General features: G+C 40.3%; 3 protein-coding genes across 7 annotated transcripts in view; 2 read left to right on the top strand and 1 right to left on the bottom strand.

Annotated features, from left to right (window-relative positions):
• PITPNM3 (PITPNM family member 3) overlaps positions 1-6,193 on the top strand; it is a 37,928-nt gene extending 31,735 nt beyond the window's left edge. For 2 of the 3 annotated variants that reach the window (XM_071447639.1, XM_071447640.1), the window contains one exon: positions 214-6,193. In XM_071447639.1, the coding sequence (XP_071303740.1) occupies positions 214-522 (309 nt within the window). In that variant the 3' untranslated portion in view covers positions 523-6,193. The remainder of the gene's footprint in view (positions 1-213) is intronic. The other variant, XM_071447641.1, reaches the window with a different exon arrangement.
• Positions 5,824-13,495, bottom strand: PIMREG (PICALM interacting mitotic regulator). 2 transcript variants are annotated; one of them, XM_071447659.1, is made up of 6 exons: positions 13,373-13,495; positions 12,066-12,391; positions 10,931-11,262; positions 10,099-10,194; positions 9,219-9,265; positions 7,902-8,020 (listed from the first exon to the last, which is right to left on the bottom strand). In XM_071447659.1, exons 2-5 carry the CDS (start codon positions 12,360-12,362, stop codon positions 9,235-9,237), a joined length of 756 nt encoding a protein of 251 aa, XP_071303760.1. In that variant the 5' UTR covers positions 12,363-12,391; positions 13,373-13,495; the 3' UTR covers positions 7,902-8,020; positions 9,219-9,234. The 2 variants fall into 2 exon arrangements, with proteins under 2 accessions (XP_071303759.1, XP_071303760.1); XM_071447658.1 differs by lacking the exon at positions 9,219-9,265 and having other exon boundaries at positions 5,824-8,020.
• Positions 13,496-13,647: 152 nt separating this feature from the next.
• On the top strand, positions 13,648-19,092 carry FBXO39 (F-box protein 39). 2 transcript variants are annotated; one of them, XM_071447649.1, is made up of 4 exons: positions 13,648-13,778; positions 15,440-16,640; positions 17,414-17,590; positions 18,635-19,092. In XM_071447649.1, exons 2-4 carry the CDS (start codon positions 15,627-15,629, stop codon positions 18,761-18,763), a joined length of 1,320 nt encoding a protein of 439 aa, XP_071303750.1. In that variant the 5' UTR covers positions 13,648-13,778; positions 15,440-15,626; the 3' UTR covers positions 18,764-19,092. The 2 variants fall into 2 exon arrangements, with proteins under 2 accessions (XP_071303750.1, XP_071303751.1); XM_071447650.1 differs by lacking the exon at positions 13,648-13,778 and having other exon boundaries at positions 13,948-16,640.
• Positions 19,093-19,323: the final 231 nt, after the last annotated feature.

The raw sequence follows: 19,323 nt of genomic DNA, 5'->3' as shown, positions 1-19,323 counted from the left end.
GTGGTTGCAGGTTGTATCTACAAGTGCATGCATTGCATATTTCTGAATGACAAAATGAAATGGGTCACTTGAAAAAAAAATTGAGGGGAGAGGAGTATTAGTATTTTTGTAGGTGTCTAACTGGGATGCCAGTGACCAAAACTTAATATCTCATAGCACTCATTGGTCAAGGCAGCAGTAATTTGTCACTCCCTTCTTTTCTTCCTATTTCAGTTCCTCAGTGAAGGTTATGCAGCCCACTTGGCCTCGCTGGAGTTCAGTCTCCATTCACGACCCAAAAAAAACAACTCTCGGATGATCTTGAGAAAAGGCAGCTTTGGCCTCCACTCGCAGCCTGAGTTTTTGCGCAAGAGAAACCACCTCCGCAGGACTATGTCTGTGCAGCAACCTGACCCACCTTCCTTAAACCCCAAGCCAGAGCGTGCTCAGAGCCAGCCTGAATCAGACAAAGATCATGAGAGGCATTTTCCTTCCATTGCTTGGGTTCGAGGTGGAGTTCACAAATTTGAATCTATTCCCTAGGAGGATTGGGACTGTAGATTTTGGGTGCACCCCATAAAACTTGTAGGCATGCCTGAAAGGTAGTATTTAGGCAGCTCCAAATTAAGAGAAGTGGACAGGAATTTGTACCTTGGAGTCTTCCCTGTTCTGAAATCTGCCTTCTTACACCAACTGGGGCACTTCCAGTCTTTTCCTCTTATCATGTTTATTGGGGAAGTTTAAAACAATCTAAAACTATCACAAGTTTTATCATCATAGCAACAGGTTATTTTTGGGAACAAATATAATATGTGCAGTAAGAGGAAAAGATACTGATTTTACTCAGAAGGATTGTGGTATCAGCTAATTAGCTGCACCCAAACCAGCATCAAGGGTAGGTCCTGCAGGTTACAGAGGAGGTTTACACTTTAAACATTAAGTAGTCATGTCTGTTTCCACTTCACTTTTCAATAAAAGTGATAAAAGGGAAGCAGCAGCAGAAGCTACAATAACAGGTGGTTAGGACTTCTACAACAAGATGCTTTCTGGGTGCCTTAAACCCAAGGTTTCCTTTCAGCCTACAGTGTTGGTCAACAGACTCCAACATGGGCACTCTCATTTGTGTGAGGCACTGGACAAATAAATGCAAGAACTTCACTTGTGAACCAAACATAAAAACTTCATGTTAAAACTAAATATGTCAGCCACAGTTTGAACACAGTTAGTGTTGTTGTAACCAAAGTAGTGTGCAACTGTACAAAGATCACATTGTTTGTGGAACTCAATGACTGTGCAAAAATTGTGTGGACTGCTCCAAAGAAGATGGCTCTGATGATCTCAGTCCGAGAGTCAGATCCTAAGAGGGCAAGCTAAAAGAAACCGTTTTACTGAGTGATCTGCAAACTTCAGAGCAATTGCTTTTTAATTATTCGAACTAGAATATTTACACTGGAGGGGAAAAAACTAATTAAGTAAATTGATAAATTGTTTACCTTCTCATGCTTAACAGCAACTTCTGCATTAAGACAATCTGTAGCATTCAGAATGATAGCATTTGAGCTTCAAAGAGTGGACATGCAAAAATACAGGTGCCACATAGACATTTCTCTGCTGATTTAAATTTCTCTCTGATCTCTCAATGGACTTACTAGAAGTAAAATGTGTGATGTTTTCCCTAAGTAGTAATATTTCTAGAGCGTTATAGTTACTTTAACATAGTAGCAGTTTGCAGATTCTTCATGCAGATACTTCCATGGAAATTCATCAAGAGAATTTTAATGACTGAACTGACGCATGTTTTAAAACCTACAATGAAGTTACAAGTGCACATAAAACCCCCTACCCCCTTTTTTTTAGAGTTAAAAACATACTATTGACACTGAGAAAGCTTGAAGTCAAAAGAACATTCCTTTTTCAGGTTTGTTGTTTGTTTTTTATTTCAGGGAATTGGGGTAGAGATGGTGTGGTGCCTCTCCATCCCCCTTTCAGGTTTTGCTAGACCAGACAGAGTCACTCACCAAGTCAGTTAATGATTTTGAAAGTTAACATGTAAAACAATAAATGCAATGGAAAACTATTGAGACAGTGCAGAAGTAAAGTAAGTCAGTACTTTCTGTTAACCATGAAGTTTCAGTGGACTTTTGGAATGGTGTAAGAGAGTAGCTTTTGCCTTAAGAGGCAGCAAAATAGGTTATAAGTGGAGATGTTTGATTTATATTTTCAGACATTACTTGGCAAGATTGTCAGTTACCTATTTCAAACTTCCTGAAATATCTCTGGCACATCAGTAGTTGGTTGTTTTGGTTTTTTTTTTCCTATTGCTTCCTTTAGGGGAAGCGGTTATCTCTGCTGAAGATTAAGGAAAGATGTAAAATGTTTGGTAGCAAACACTCTTTGGGAGCAGGTAAATACATTACAAGGGGCTAGGGTTTTGTGCTGTTGCTACAAAAGCTAAATGAAAGATATCTTGCAAACTACATTGAAACACTCTTAGCATTTACAAATGCTTTCCCAGTAGTATCATAGTTCTTGAACCCATGAAGTTGGAGGAATTATTCCATGTTCTGTCTCAGCCCACTGCATGTATTAATTCTAGTCACATAGTCTGTTTCTTCTCTGCTTTGCACTGTGAAGAGGTTGCACAGGTGCACCAGCCTCCATCTCCTTCTAGTGAATTTACTGTTAGCACACTCCTGCTTGTTAGTTTTAAATAGGCATGGGAATACAAGGCTTGTGAGAGGAACTTAATAGGAAAATGTTAAGTTTGATGAGGGGTCTAAATTGATTGATCGAATAGTTCTTTTTAATCATTGGATGTTGTTTAGCATGTCTCCTGACTGTAATCGCTATTCCTGTTCAAAGCTACCATTGTTTTAGCCATCTACCTCTATCACCCAAGAGACTTGAAAACCTATTTTTTTGTTTTCAATTGCTGTAGTAGAAAGGTCTACTTCCTTTCAGAAGAGGGATCTGTGTGTAATTCTGTGACTGTATTGAAGGAAATAGTGTCTAAGTACAAGGTTAGAAAAATCTCCTAGGTTATAAAGGGCTGTCTTTTACTCTTGGAGACATAATGTCATTTTACAGGATTTCATGTCATCAAGACTCCGATTTTGTGTATTTCTATTAATAGCTGGGTCACCTTTACAGCAGTCACTGTGCTTGCTTCCCTTAAGAATATTAGGAGCTAATAGCAGTAAAACAAGTGTGTGTGCGTGCATGTGCGTATATGATTTAGTGTGGTAACAATTTCAAAGTTTCTACACATGGTATTAAAATCAAGCTGAAAATACTCTCCCTTTAACTTTTTCATACAATTTATGAGAGCTTATATGGCATTTGCATAATTCCAGCACTGCTGATTGCTCATGGCTAGAATGGTTTATCTTGTGATCCCACACTCCAGCTGTGCACTTTGGCAAAATAGTGACACAGGCTTCTTAGTTACACGCTTTGTCCACATGGAACTGCATCCAGGCATTCACAGGCATTCAGCTTGCAATTGGATTTCAGTTCCACTTGTGTTTTCATGGAAGATCAGTCCCCTAGGAAGCCATTTGCTGAGGGTAAGTTTGATCCTACAGTCATCTTATTCTTGATTTCAAGTCCTCATTGCTGCAGTTTCTGTGCAGTCAGCACTTAACTTAAACTACACAGACTATGAAAGTGTTTTAGCATACACAGAAGGGAAAGGGAGAGTGAAGTCAGGTGGGTGTGCCCACAGAACATACATTACATTCATCAGTTGTTTCAGCACCATCTTTTGTTTAGTGCCTCCAGTGTGTAACAGAAAAGCACATTCTTTTAGCGTGCTGAATGGAGGAAGCATAAATGAAATTGTAAAATGCAAAATTGTTAGTCCAGTGGGTACTAAGGGTACAGTACAAGTATGCCACAGTTGGAAGCATTTACTTCTTTGTCCTGTTGATATGGATCCATTTTAAATTACTGTAAAAAATGGCTGTGATTAATAGCAGTGGTAGAGTTATTTGAGATATTGTGAAAACACACCTTCACAGCTGTGGTGTTTTGGTTTTGTCTGTGTGTATGTGTGTATAGCTACTGGAAGACACTAGTTTTGGTTCTGCTTTCACAGCAAATTTGTAACCAATACACATTAAAAAAAAAAAAAAAGAACAAAACCAACTCAAACACAGCAACAGTGGCTGTCTGTTCAATTTTGTTGTCTAGCTAGGTAGGTTTGGAACACGATATCATTGTATAGATTGCAGAATTGAATAGTGATGTTAATCCAAATCTGCTTATTTTGAATAACATTTTTGTTTGCGTACACTAGTGCTCTTGGTATAGATTTTTGCTCGACCAAAGTATTCCTGTTTAGTTTTGTGGCATGGTTTGTATCTATTCAGCATAAAATTCTGTTAGGTGTAAAAATGACAAAGTACTGGTAATCCTTATTCATTGGGGTTCATGAGAGCTGTCATTTTTATTTGTTTACATTAAACTAGTCTTAATTTATACAGATTACTTCACTTTTTCCTCTATACCTAGGGAAGTCACTTCCAAACAGCTAAAACTTTCACTGATTATGTAGAAGTGGAATTATCAGTAAACTAGAGGGAAAAACATTACACACCCTGGTTTATGCAGGACAAAGACATTTTTTTCAGAAGCCCCAGTATTCTGCAAAATAGCCTTTGTTTACCATTAGTAGTGAACAAGTTGTCCTGTTTATACATTGCAGTCTTTCTTTAGCCAGGACATTACTAATGCGTGTATTGAACAAATCCTCAGTACTTAGATCTATAGTATCATCATGGAATCTTTAGTATAATTTATGGAATAAATTTAGAGAGGGAAAACTTTTTCCCTTCTTTCTATACCATTTCTGTTTTAAACTTGCTAAAAGCTTTTTTTATAAGCATTTAAAACAATACCTGAAACCAGTAGGTATTTTATGTTTTAAAATGTGTAGGTCCAACAGTTGTTACTGAACAAGTAGGATTTTCCTCATTTTTTTTTTCCTATTGCCATCTAGGCTGCAGAAAGGTGAGTACATCATCATAGGACTAGCTGATTGGAGCATGGATATCTTTTTAGTCAACTCATTGGCTTGATAATGGAGAGATGATGATTATGCACCACAATTTTATGATTTTTCTGATTAGAGATTGACTTGTGGCATCTGAACTCAAGATTTCTGCGATGAATTGTTCATGTCAGGCATTCAGGGGAGAAAGTGGCACTTTGATCCTCATCTGGAGCTGTTACAGGATAGAATTCCTATACACACAAAACTTTCCAGCCTACCTTCTCAGCTTCTCTAAGAGCAGTGATTCCTCATGGTCTGTGTTGAAAGCTTAAGCAGAAATTGTGGGTTTGTGAAGGTAATTAAGACTTCCATTATGTTTAGTCACTCAAGGTAACGATATGTTCCTATAGATAAGCCTAAATTCAAAACCCCCATAAAGAATGGAAGTAATAACACATTTTTCTGGATGAAAATATTTGTTTTTCAGAAATAAGGCCTGGAACAGCTAGAATCATGTGCATGGACACTGGAATTGAAGTCATGTGTTGGCTCTTTCACTCGTTTTAGGTCAAGCCCAAACAGAGATTATTACAGTTTACCAACTACTTGTATTAATCTCAATAAGCTATCCTTGAAACTGAATGGAATTTTGGGGAGTTGGGGGAGATGAATTTCACAGTTCATTTGTCATTTGTATGGACGTATAGAACATAGGAGGGGAAAAAGAGAGAGGCAGGTTTAATGTGACATGGTGGGAGATGGTATATTAGAGATTGCAACACTGAAACATGATTTACAGATAGCAAGTTTGAAAGGTAGTGTTATACCTGGATGACTGGTATACAGCCCAGAATGGCAGTCCTCTCACAGAACCCCAAGTCTTATGCATAACTTTTTTTTCTATTTGTTGGGGTGAAAAGGGGCAGTCCCCTTACAACTGAATTCACGCAAGGAAACTTGAAATTGTAGGTGTTCTTTCAGTCTATAGTTTTATTAAGTGCATACTTTTAAATATTGTCAGTGAGAAGGTTCTATCTGGTGACAAATGTTTATATTTCTTATGGCTGCCTTGTAAAGATTCAAAAATGTACAATAATGAATTTCTTAATATGAAATAAGGAGTAAGATTTCTACAACTGCTATAGATTTTGATGTGAGCTGGTTTTTAAAATCTTAAAACAGATTAGCCACTTAAATAAAACGTTCTTGCCTTTAAACAAACAGTGTCACTGATTTTTCTTACCAGTAATTTGAGAAATATTGGATCATGATTGTACATGTCCAAGTAGCTGGTGGAAACATTATAAATAGAAGCTGGTTGATCTGTCTGAAATAATACTTGGATTGGAGGTCAACTTTTCAAAAACCTCCAACCCTCCTTCCTTTTCAAAAGTCATAGAAAAAGGCATTTCACTAATGAGAATTTGTGAAAGCTTTATAGAAGTAGTTTCAGGACATACAAAGGACAACTTAGAGATACTATACTTATACTTCCATATAGAAAAGTTGTTAAAAAATTCACAAAACACACACAAACACTAGATGAAGAAATAACACAAGCTAAAATTCTCAAGTCATCTGAAAGTCTAGAAGTCTTCAGGCTGGAAGGGTTGCTTTCATATTTCCAGGCCTCATTAACTGTTTAAATGTTTTAAAATGGGTTCATTTGACAAGAAAAAGAAGAAAAATTTGGAGCAAGTTTAGAAATCAATACTTATACATAAATCATAATTGAATGCTTTTCATATTTATACCTGATACCATTAAAATTTTAGTAACACTGGAGCTACTAGGTCACATGCACATTTTAAAAATTACCAAGTAGAGCAAAGTTTCCCAAATCAGTCTTTTGTTTGAAAGTTCATTTTAGAGTGAACATAATTGGAGAAGCCTGCACAAAGCTTACCATGGAAAACAGCCCTGCTATTGAATTCTAAAAGCTTGACAAATCTTTGTTTTCATGTGAAAGACTAAACTTTGTTATACTGAATGACAGACCAAAAAAGGCTTGTCAAATGAATGTTAATTTTTTTAAAAGTAATTAGAAGCAAAATAAGGTATCAAATGCTAAGTATACATAATCAAAATACTTCCACTGTGATACTAGCTAATAAGAGCAGTTACAGGATGTTACATTAATTGTAGAAACAAATTTCTGTGTATAACTAAAAGACAGATGCAGCACAAAAGCGATGTTTAAGTCAACTGCCAAGATGCTATCTAAAGCATCAGTAAGAAATTACAAAGTTGATCTGATTTGTCTGGAGCCAAACCACCTAAGATAGGATTAGATTGCTAATCCTTAAGGCCATGAAGTAAGACTCCTAAAATGGTTTTGTTCTTGTGGCATGAATGACTCCACAGAATCCTGTTGCTTTGGAATGGCAGTTTTGCTTAGAACTCAAAGAAGCCACTACTGTTTTATTAACTTCCAGCTAACATGATTAATAACTTTAGTTTGCTAGTAACAAAAAAAACCCCAACAAGTTAGGCTTTCAAAATAATAGACCAATCTTTTTTGCATGGAAAGTATTTGTGCTAAATCTCGTGGCTGCTGGATACCAATTTAAGCACTACTCTTACCTAGAATTATCCTTCATAAGTCTATCATACACCCTTGCTTTGGCCATTCTTACTGGCCAGTTCAGCATCATTTTCTAAGTACTTACTGCCTCATGAAATACGGTTTCAATACAGTTCCCTCATCTCAGCAGGGATAATACACTGTGGTTGGTACTATTTTGATTCTCTCTTTACTAGAAAAGAGAAAGCAAGGAAAGTCCTGAGCTGTTTCATTTAAAAAAAAGTGTAATGGCTCAAGTAAGTGTATAGAGTGCAGCCTTTCAGGTGCTATTCAGACCTCTCCCTTATATATGCTCATAAACTTGGAAACATGAAAAAATAGTTACAGCCATCTCTGTCTAGGTACCAAGTGCTTGATGGAGTTTCTTTGCTTGCCTTTTAATAGCTTGAGATGGTTTCAGGGATCGATGTACAGACTGTGAATGTCGTGCCGTTAGATAGTAGTAGTTTGATACTGCTTGCTGCCTGAAGAAGAACAACAGGATTACCATTAGCAGCATGAAGTCAGTAGAGTTAATCAACTGGTTATCCCACAAATTGCTGGAAAACAGATGGGAGAAAGGAAGAGGTCTGGTACACTTTCACTGTGTAACTGTTCTAAACACTAGCAAGAAAATATTTTGTTATCTTCAGTGAACGTAAATGGCAAGTACACCAATGAAGTACTGTGATATTTTAACTAGCAACAGGAGCATTTCTTGTGATATAATCTAATTCATTAAAATGCAAAACATTAGAACAATACTTTGAATTGGAAACAATCATTTGAGATCAAGATTTGCTTCATCATGAAAAAAATGAAAACGAAGCACTAACATTAAAACTCATGGCAATTGGATACCAGAAGAGAAAGTCTCATGTAAGACTAAAGGCACCTCCAAAAAAGTTCATTTCACAATTATTCCAGGAGGCAACTAGGCAGTAACAGAGCACAGTGTATGCATCTACACATGCAGGAGTACTGGACCAAATTGTGGAAGCAGTACAGATGACTGTTCAAACCGTCAGTCCAGCATTTGAAACTGCTCTCATTTTTCTTGAAAAGTTCAACGAAGTGTCTTGCACCTGTCTTCATTGCTAAAATGGGACATAGTATTCAGGATGTACCTTTCCCTCTAACGAAAAGAACAATTCCAACATAATGGGTGAAGATATTTATGTCACATCCACTTGGGTACAATTGCTGTGTTTAAAAATGCCACCAATACAATTATGAGCTGCTGTTAATTGTGATAGCATAGACTAAACTGCTATGAAAATTCGAGGGATGGAAAAGAAAGGCTGTAAAATCAGACAGCTCAGGATAATGATTGGTTCTCTCATGCTCTGTGATCATTAGTAACCAGTGAGAACTGAACCTGAGTGACAAAAAGATTAGTACTAGTCATTTTTGGTCTGGAGTGAGAAAAGCTGATGTTTGCATAGGAGGTTCATTGTGAACCCATAAGGACTCACTAATCCACAATTTAGAGGTGAAGTTTTACAACTGCACAATGATCTGCTGTAGCACAGATGGCCACAGTGAATATGAAGGAAGAACCCTGTGGTTCTACATAATACTGCCTGAAAGAAGCATGAGATAAGCCTTTCTCTCTATAAACAGCAGGTTTTCTCCCCACAGATGCATGCAGGCATAGCCAAGGTAAGTAAACAACTGCTTTACCTGGTTGCTACAATCTTCAGTTACGAATGAGAGAAACTGTCACATCACTAGCAGATGGGAGAATATTAGGAGTGAGATTTAGTGAACTTTCAGTGGGTATGATAAAATTAACTTGATACAAGTTTTAACCTATAGTTATCTAGACATGGTCCCATTGGTACAAATTTTTGCAATTATCTGAGATGTTAAGCCCTTACCTCTTTGTAAGTAAAGTACTTGATGCTAAACTCTCTTTAGAGAATTTGAGGTGCTTGACATTTAGTTATTGAATACTTTACATGGTCTAAGAGAGGAAGAAGTTTACGGAATCACCCTATGACAAGATTTCTGACCTTTAATTTTTATTTTCTTAATATGTCTAATTCAGAATGGCATAACCTTCACAAATACAGCAGCCTACCACCTTGTGGATTAACCAAGGTGTTTTATAAGAGGTTTCTTCATTTGGGTACCATGGACTGTTTGTTAACATAATGCTACCTATTAAAAGGGTTTTTTAATGGATGTGCAGACATCAGTGACTGCACCAGTACACTGGAATTTTCCCACCTCCTCCCCCAGTCTGGATTGGCACCTCTTTTACACAAGAGTCAGGGAGGTATTGTTCTCACACAAGGTCAAAGGTAGGCTCCTTCTGATAAAAATCTGACTTCCACAACAAGGAAACTGAAGACAAGTAGAGCATTTGGCAGGTTTTAGAAGCTGCAAATCCAACTGCAGATTTAAACTTCCCAGGTATCTTTAAGAAAAAGCGGATATTTACATTACACTTGAAAAAGTTCTGCAACTATTCCTAATCCTGAGTTACAGGGACTACTTGGCCTGCAATTGGCTATGTTCAGGTGGCAGGTAAAGTTGAGGGACACTTAGCAGTATTTACCTCTCCTCTTTCACAATGGCATCATCAAATGCTTGGGAGATACGCTTCAACTGGCAAATCCCTGAGGAGACCAGTTCCAGCTCACAGTCAAACTCTCTGCAAACAGAATGGTCATTGCTACAGATCAAACAGGACAGGCTGACTAGGTGACAGTACTCAAGCCTTCTCCCTGAAGTACCACTCTTGTTACCTCTAGACTTTACCCAGAGAAGTTTAGGGCCGTGGAAATTATACTCTTAATTCCATTGGCCAACTGCTTCACGTCTCCATTCATCCCCCGAACAGCTATCTTCCAACTGAGACATAGGATTCAGGTTCACAAGGCTTGGATTCAACTTCTAACTTTAACCTTTCTTGTGACTTCGACCAAAAGAAAAACCTGTGTGCACATTATTAAGTATTTCCCTAGCTCCCAACTCTTGATCTAATTTGTGTTTGTTCTTTGAGGCAGGAATCTCTCTACATTATATAAAGAACTCAGTATAAGCAGAGGTATTCCAGGTATCTTTGGAATACAAATAGCAGCTTTGGAAAAGTTACAATTAAATCAGAGTGAGATACTGAGCATTTTCCTTTACCCAAAAGGCACCAGCAAAAAACTCAGGTATGTCTCTAAGAAAAAATTACTTTTTATGTTTCAGCTTTACGCATAGCTCAGTCCCTGTCTATACAGGGAGCTGGAACTACTTTCTTAACTATTCAAGCAGCACACAGCTTCAGGGGAATAGGATAGAAAACTTCATACCTTGCCTTTCACTTTATCAGATACTCTAATCAGTGTAATAAATTAAAAAAAAATTTAAAAAAAAGTTTACAAAAGAATGTGACTTACATCTTTCTGCTGGAAGGAGCAGGAGATGAATAAGGGCTCTTCAGTGCTGCTGCTCTTCTGGATCTCCGGAGAGAGAAACCATTTTTACCAAGCCAGGATGAGAAATCCCTCCATTCTCTATGTTTTGACACCCTTGTTGGCCCAAGCAAGGCCCTTTTGCAGGACTTTGGAGTGCCTTTGGAACTGGCTGCTGGAGTAACACTCTTATAGCAAGGTGTTTGAGGTGTAGCAGTTCTTTTTTTGGTAGAACTGGTCGCACATCTTCTGCTGATGGATTCAGCTGGACAGGTCACCATTGAGCGAACTGGGCTTTGGCAAGACTTCTGTATTTTCTGAAAGAAGCATTAGACATGTTAGGCTAAATGAACTCAATTAGCCATGAGTTTGGAACCAGGAGGGCTAGGAATATTTGGGCTGAATTACTAGCTTCCATGTTCGTATCAGGTTTCAACTAACATGAATGCATCTCAACCTCTACTCATTTGCATAGGGAATCTCTTGCTTCCCTAACCCTTGACACTCATCAAGGACTTCAGAGCAGGCATTGGACAAAGCTCTTGCTGCTCTTATGCTGGAAAAATTCAGGCTCCACAACACAGAACGCATGCATTTAAAAATCCAAGGTCTGCAAGAAAGGGAAGTGCAAGCTTGAATCTGCTACCCTGCTACCTTGTAGCAGGTTTTGTCAGTCTAAATTCAGATTACCTATAATGAAGAACATGCGAGTAAATGGTATGGGTACAGGAGAATAACTAAAAGAAAAAAAATCCAAAATGCTGCACATTTCTCAGTAACAATTCTTTGCAAATGATGGCAATTTCTACCCAATTTCCTCTGTGTAAAGGCTGTTCTGCCATATATGATTAAATACAGGAGGGGAAAAGCTCTTATAACAAAATAAACTGTTTTCACCTTCCTCCATGTTCTGCCAGATCCATAATTTGCCTGTCTATACTTTAGAAAAAGATATTAAAGATTTTAAAAGTTAGTAGCTATGAGACAAACACTAAGTTGTGCAAGTGTGTGGGAATGGACTCTCTGGAATACAGCACTCAGTACAAAATTCAGAAATCCTAGTACTGGAGTTGAAGCAAAAACTAAACTCTATCTATGTTCTACTGCAAAGACAAAATACCTGGGACACTGTTCCAAAAGCATATTTTGCTGTTCTTTTAATAGTCTGAAGAGTTCGGCACCTCTGCCTTGATTCCAGTCTTTCCCTAGTTGGGGTTTTATCAACTCGAAAATTCAACTCGACTGGCTTTAATGGTACCCGTTTCCTTAAAGACATGCGAATGGTATTGAGAGAACTCAGAGAGGCCCTTCTCTTGAATTTATCAGGCACAGGGCTCTCATCCTCATTGAGGTCAGCTAGGAGCCGGTGTTTCCTCCACGCCACTGTTGCTTTGACATTTTGGAGCACAGATGCCATCTTGTTCCAGTTCTTGGTCAACTTTATTTCTAAAACAATGAAAATGAGAGCAAAGCTTACTCAAAACAAGGTACAAAGCAGTGTAAAAAAAGAGAAATGGAAACTGTTGCAGAATTTATTTGGTTACACTTGCCTGAAACAAGAAAACTAGAGCTGAGCAGACTTTTAGTTGGAGTCTTGAAAGAGAACAGGGTTGATTTTTAAGGCTATTTAGGTTTGCTCAAGTCCACCAAGAAGCCTTGTATTGCAATTCCACTGGAAAACTCTAGTTTGAGAGGTAGAATGCTCTATGAGTGCATCTTTTTGGTTTATATCTCAGATCAATATCTGATATCCCAAATTTTTGCCTTCTTTAATCAAAACAACCTTCCACAGCGAGACAAGTTTACACAGCTGCCATTGTCTCCTGCTGTACTTAGCTGAAGGCTTCTGCTTCAGTCCCAGTTATGATTGTGGATACGTAACTCGTGAAACAGACAGGATTATTACTGGCAGAAGACTTTCGTGAGAAGGGCTAAAATGCTAGTTATCTATATGACATATGATAATTTAAACATATATACTTTCCATTCTTGATTTTCACTTGTTAACGAATACGATTGAAATGAGAGAGAGCGCCGCTACTGTCCTACGATTACAATGATCTGTTTATTAAACGGGTATTGCACAGGACAGCGCGGTGCCTTCTTTCTTCTGGAGGCCACGGCGCTCTGGGGTAGCCCCCGGCCGGGCCCCTGGACACACCCGGGCCCACGCCTCGTCCGAGCCGCTCTCGCCGCGAGCACCCCGCTCTGCTGGCACTGGCCGTGCTCCCCGCCGACAGCCGCGGCAGATCCGCCGCGCCGCCACATGGGGCTAACGGGACTGGGCGGGACCAGCCGGTGGTGGTTTTGCGCCTACCGGGACAGCAGCAACAAGCGCGAAAAGTGCCGCCAAAGCCGGAGGAGACGGGCTCCGACAAAGGGAGCCGCGACTGGGCCGCTCTGGCAGCTGCTCGGGGCAGTACTCACTCAGCGCGCCGGACGGAACCGGGACCCGGATCGGGACGGAGCCGCTACCTCCCCGCAGCAGCTCCTCTGTGCGCCGCCACCGCGTTTGAACGCCGCACCGCCCCCTCCGAGCCCCCGGATTGGCGCCGCCGCCGCCCGCCGCAATTGGCTGGGTCCCGCGCGCTGGGCTGCCGTTACTCGGCCGGGCGCGCGCGGCGCAGCCGGCGCTGAGGGAGCGGCCCGCGCCGGCTGAGGGGAATGTCCGGCCCAGCGGCGCAACCGCAGGGGCTGCGCTGCGCCCCCGCCCGCCCGCGGCTCGGGCGCCTTCGCGGATCTCGGCCCAGAGATCCGCGTCAGCTGGACTAGTAAAAGGACTCGGGCTGGGTTGCCCACTTGGGTATCCAAGCCACACCTCCTGTTACTTCTGGTAATTATCGGTCAAAGTCTTAGAAGGTTTTTGTTTGCTTTTACTCCACGGGCTTCTGCAGCTCTTGCTGGAGGAGACAGCTAGTGTAACTGTCCGTATGGGATCGTAAACCATCCGGGATGCCCTCTGAAGCAAAGAGGGCCAAGGGCAAAGGACGTATATGTTCAGCAGTGGGGGATTTTATTTTGTTTTGTTTTTTTTTTTTCTTACCCGAGTGGCAAACAAGACATGCAAAGCGTTCATTTATCTTGAAATTACTTCTGCCTGAAAAAAAAAAATTGCTCTAGAAAGAACTGTAGCAGCGTTTTTTTCCCAAAGATTTGTTTTCCCCCCACCAAGTTAAACTCGGAGCTGACAGCTAGAACACCTCCTTAACTAAGACTTCGCTTATAGTGATGGAAAAGCCAACCCAACACCGCAGGATACCTCTTGAATCACACCACTGGCTTATAAACAAACATACTTTTTACAGATTCATAAGAACTCTGGTTTTAAAAAAGTTCCACATGATGGTGTTTGTCCTGCTTTGTATTCACACACTAATATTGATGAGTACAGTGTAATAAACATCCTTTATTAACAGACGTGTTTCTATGTATTGCAGCCCTATATTCTGTTCTGCTTTCCTCTGTCCATTGCCTTCAGGGCTTCAAGGTAGCTGAAGTATTAGACCTCTTCCCCTGTGTTCTCCCCACTCTCTATAGCAAAAGTTTCAGGTTCTTCTCACTAGCAAACTGGAGCTTCAGCCACCATATTTTAAGACTTGGTTTAGATTTTTGGAAATTGATCTAGAGACCTCCTAAATGACTAATAGTTCTGCAAAACAAAGAGCTCTTCTTGGGGGTGCTAAATAAGAGAGAGAGAGAGAGAGAGAGTGAGAGAGACAGGTAGTAATCAGACCACATGATCAGTTTCTAAGGGTTTTATTGATAGCTGGGGGTGTGGGTTGGTACTTTGAATGGCAAGAGTGGGCAGAAGAATCCCTAAGAATAGAAACGGTGCTAATTGAAAAGAGTGTGTGTACAGGCAGAGAGATTCTATGTGACATAAGAACTGTAGGCAAAAAGACAAACAGCAGACTGAAGCTTAATTGTGCTATCAACCTGTCCTTTCATGCCTGTTTATACAATTAAAATAGAAATATCTGAGCTTTTGTAGTTGTAAACAGACTCTCAGGGATCTGCATGTTTTCTTCTTCTTATGGTGCACTTCTTGTTTTCATCCATTTCAACTTTTTTTATCCAGCCTTAATCTAAGGCAGGGTACTGATTGTCATGGAATGGTACCCCAGATGACTATGAAAAGTCAGTAGTGCTAATTTTGCACTGATGGTCCTGTTCAAATGTATACAGCCCAAAGAACTGAATACTTTTAAATGCTAGGCATCAGATCACAGACCATGATCAATTTAATTGCAGCTGATGCCAACCAAAGGTTTTGCAGACAATGTGGCTACTGTCACAGCATTTCACAGAATCACAGAATTTCTAGGTTGGAAGAGACCTTTAAGATCATCGAGTCCAACCCATGTTCTAACACTTCAACTAGATCATGGCACCAAGTGCCATTTGATACCATTTCACTTGAAGGCCCAAAAGTTAAAATATGTGTCCTGTGTTTGTACTGTGATTGTTCTTCACTCTTTTTTTCTTTTGATTTAGGTAAGACTATACTTTAGACTCAAGGGCTCGTTTGACAGCTGGAGTACAGAGGTTGTTGGTTTTGATTGTGAAGAAACAAACTTTCATCCATTTGTTTAGAAGCCTATTATGTTGGGATTGGCAAGAAATCTACCCACAGCTTTCTGCATGTTGGTTTGATTTAAGATCCAGAAGAGAAATCCTCTCAATGGAAGATGAGAGTCAACCCGAGCAAAGCTTCTGGGCCTATCTACCTGATGTCTGTCTGAGGCATGTCTTCCATTGGTTAGATGACAGAGACAGATCTCGGGCTGCCTTGGTCTGTAAAAAATGGAGGTGTGCCATGCAGTCTGGATCTCTCTGGAGATGCAGAACCATCACCTTTTATGGCCAACCATCAAGGGCACGCACACTGGAGTTTCAAAGTGCACTGTGGTATACCAAGAAATTTGGCAAGTATTTGAAGCACCTTGAGATCAAGTTATCGAATCCTTACAATACTCCCTTTATCAAAAAATTTCAAGTGATTATGAGAGGTCTTCTTTCACACCTGGGTAAGTGTAATAGTCACCTAGTATCCCTGAGCATCAAGTACCTAGAATTAGACTGCTTGATCTGGAGAAATGTGGTTAGGGCTCAGTTTATCAAGAATTTATCTGCCTTCCTGAAAAGAATGAGCAATCAACTTGATTATCTTAACTTAAAAGGAGCAAGAATAACTTTGGAAGAAGGCTGTGAGCTTCTGAATTCTCTAAGCAGTTTGACAAATAGAAGCTTTATATCTGAAATCAATATTGAGGATTTCTTCAGTCTCCACCTTTCTGTCTACAGCAGTGCCTTGTTCCACCAAACTATGTCTAAGTTCCACAAGCTGACCATCCTGACTTTTAATTACAACTGCATCTCTGATGAACTGCTGGACATCCTACGTGAGCGCAGCTCTCATTCCCTGTGCACCTTGAATATCAAGTGTCATATCCATGACCCTCATGGGCAAGTGGTCTCAGGAATGTCATGGGCAAACTTGGCCAAGAGAGCCCCAAAACTGAATGTGAACTTCTTCTTTGAAAGAGTCATGAAGCATGATCACCTAGCTAGGATCCTGCTAGAGGAGATCCCAGTTAGGAGCATCAGCCTACGGAGCTGTTATTTTAGTGACCCAGACTGGACAATGAGACCTACTCTCACCAACCTTCTCCCAGCTTACTGGCATGGTCTGCAGGTAAGGGAAACAATAGACACACCCTACTGCAGTATCACAAAGCTGTACAAAGCAATCATGTAGGCCTTCTGCAGAACAGCAGTCAGCAACAGAAGTTCCCGACCGCTTTGGTTTTACAATCAGAGGGCAGTTTTCATAAGTAATTTCAGTGTTTCATCCATAATGTCGTTAATGAAATTATCCTTGTCCAGTTATAACCCTCCATTAATGCTATCAGGCTGCTTATTTTGGCAATACACTAATGTCCTATAGCATATCTAAATTAACTAGTGCCCATGTCAAAGCACTTCAGTGTCACAAGGGATGTGTCATCAAAGGTTTGCAACAGCTGACCCTTGTAAGTGAGCCTCAGGTCTTTGCACGCCAGAGGGAAACAAGTGGCCTTACACCTGATGGCTGCTGACAGCTTTCTGTAAGTCCTGTTTCCATTGCAGAGTTGCGAATAAACACCATAAACACCATGTAAAGCTTTCTAGAAACCATCATTGGCTCTACTCTTGTCTCTGGAATAATTTTCATTATGTCAGATAAGATCATGGTATGACTCTAGGTGCAGCGTTTTCTAACTTCATAAGGGTCACCCCCTCTTAACAGGAGAGTGATTTACTGTAGCACATACACTGCTGTCATAATGCAAAACAGATTGTCAGCTAATATCAAGGTAGAAAATTGATCAGACTTTTTTTTGTTAACTTGGAAAACTATTTGTTGAATTCTAGTTACTGCATGCAACATCTGTTTAGTAGTACTAACAGTGTTCATTTTTTTCCAAGAAATTAACACTTGAATTAAACAATGACCATGAGTTGCTGGACAATGAGCTGCTACAGCTTATTATATCATGCAAGAGGTTGTTATTTCTGAAAGTCTGGGCATTTCTAAGTGTCAGCTTTATGGAGAGGCTGCTACAAAACCGCGCAGAAAGGAAATGCATTTTGACTACCATAAAGGTAAGACTTTGTGCTTCAAAACTCCCATTCCCATTCTTGCTCCTATACCCAAAGGTCCCCATGCCCAAGCAAAGATCACTTACAGAAATGTTAATCTAACTATCTTCCCTATGTTATGCCTTAGTACCAAAAAAAGGAGGCTTTCCAACCCTACTTAGCCACATACAGATGCTATAGAAGTTTATTATGAAGTCCTGAAAATTCCAGAAGCCCTTCCTAGACTGGCACTCCCTCTGTCACCTCTAGTTCAAGCCCTCTCCCACTTCCAGGGTTTGTCAGTTACCTCTCAGTCTCAGTGCTTATGTCTATAACCAAGGAAGGTGGCTATAGACATAATAACCAAGGAAGGTGGACTGAATCCCACTAAACTGCAAAAATACAAACACATTACACCTTTTAGGGGTCCTGTGTTGAACTGGGGCCAAGCCGCAACTGTAGCTGGTGTAAACCATGCTGACATGCTACTTTCTGTGCTACAATATGAATTCTGTAGGTCCTTACATATCTGTGCAGATCCCAGGGATGCATCAGTTCTGGGGGGTAAAAAGAACCTTGTTCTTCCTGTCTGAGTCAGCACAGGCAGACAGCAGGGACAACCACAAAACCACAGCTAAAAGACAAAGAGTAAATTTACTTCCCTTCTTTTGCTCACTAAGGCATCCCCAAAGCAACGCCCAGGCAGACACACCCAAGTGGGGATGGAGGCACAGTTAAACTCGCTCCGTGCCAGAGGATCACTGGCTGGCATTCATACTGGCTTATTAAGGGCTATTCCCATCTGCAAGGTCACCTGAGTGATTTACAATCCTTCTTGCTAGTCTTCCACTATTTAACCTGTTCCTCCCAACACCTCCCAAAAATTCTTTGTCAGGAGATGATGTTTTCAGTCAGCTGGGAGTGGGAAGAGAGTAAAGATTCTATTCCAATTCAAGGAATTTTGCTTCTCTAGATTCCTTCTTAGTCACAGATGCTTCTTGTTGCCGTGAACTGTAATGGGTTGAGCTCCCTATATCTGAGAGACATGACTGCTATTTGTGCATACAGGTCAGGATTTATACGGCCCAAGATGACAGCACTGAGGAGGAGCGGCTGCTGGCTGATATTTACAGGAAATTCAAGTACCTGATTGACTCAGAACTTAATTATTTTGTCATCACCTACCCAATGGTATAAACTACAGGAAGAGAACACCCAGTGACATCTGCATTAATGGATCCTTTGGAGTGCTTTAGTAGGGGATTTGAATTTTGACAGCAGTGCTTCCAAAAGGGAGTTATCATTCCAGCAAGTGAGAAGCAAGGGACAATTTTAAACTCCATGCATTAAAATGTTGGACTTGGGAACTGGACTCTTTTGTCTCCAGCATGATTTATTCTTTCCCTTGCTTTGGTTTTCCTTGCCAGAACGAAAGGAAGCAGTGATCCCTTTTCCACCCTTACAGGCATCTCTGATAAAAAATAAGACCCTCCCCTTTTTTCAGCACTTCTCATTGCAGAGCTTCAAACACTTTACCACTGAAGCCCATCTCATTGTTTCCATTTTACGAATAGGGGAACTTAGGCATGGGGTGAGCAAGTGATTTTCCCAAAGTCAGCCTTGACTTGATTCAGATGCAGACAGGTGCACTATCTAGTGTATCAGCTAGGTCCTGTTAAGTTGGCCATACTGTCTAGTTCTTAGCAGCAGATGCTAAGATAAAAACAAAACATCGCATGGCCAGTCCTGAGAGACAC

This window comes from Agelaius tricolor, unplaced genomic scaffold, assembly GCF_023055355.1.
Source record: "Agelaius tricolor isolate 1412-34295 unplaced genomic scaffold, bAgeTri1.0.p SCAF_25, whole genome shotgun sequence".
NCBI classification, from domain to species: domain Eukaryota; kingdom Metazoa; phylum Chordata; class Aves; order Passeriformes; family Icteridae; genus Agelaius; species Agelaius tricolor.
Note: the sequence above shows the minus strand (reverse complement) of the source record. Positions and strands in the feature narration are given on the sequence as shown.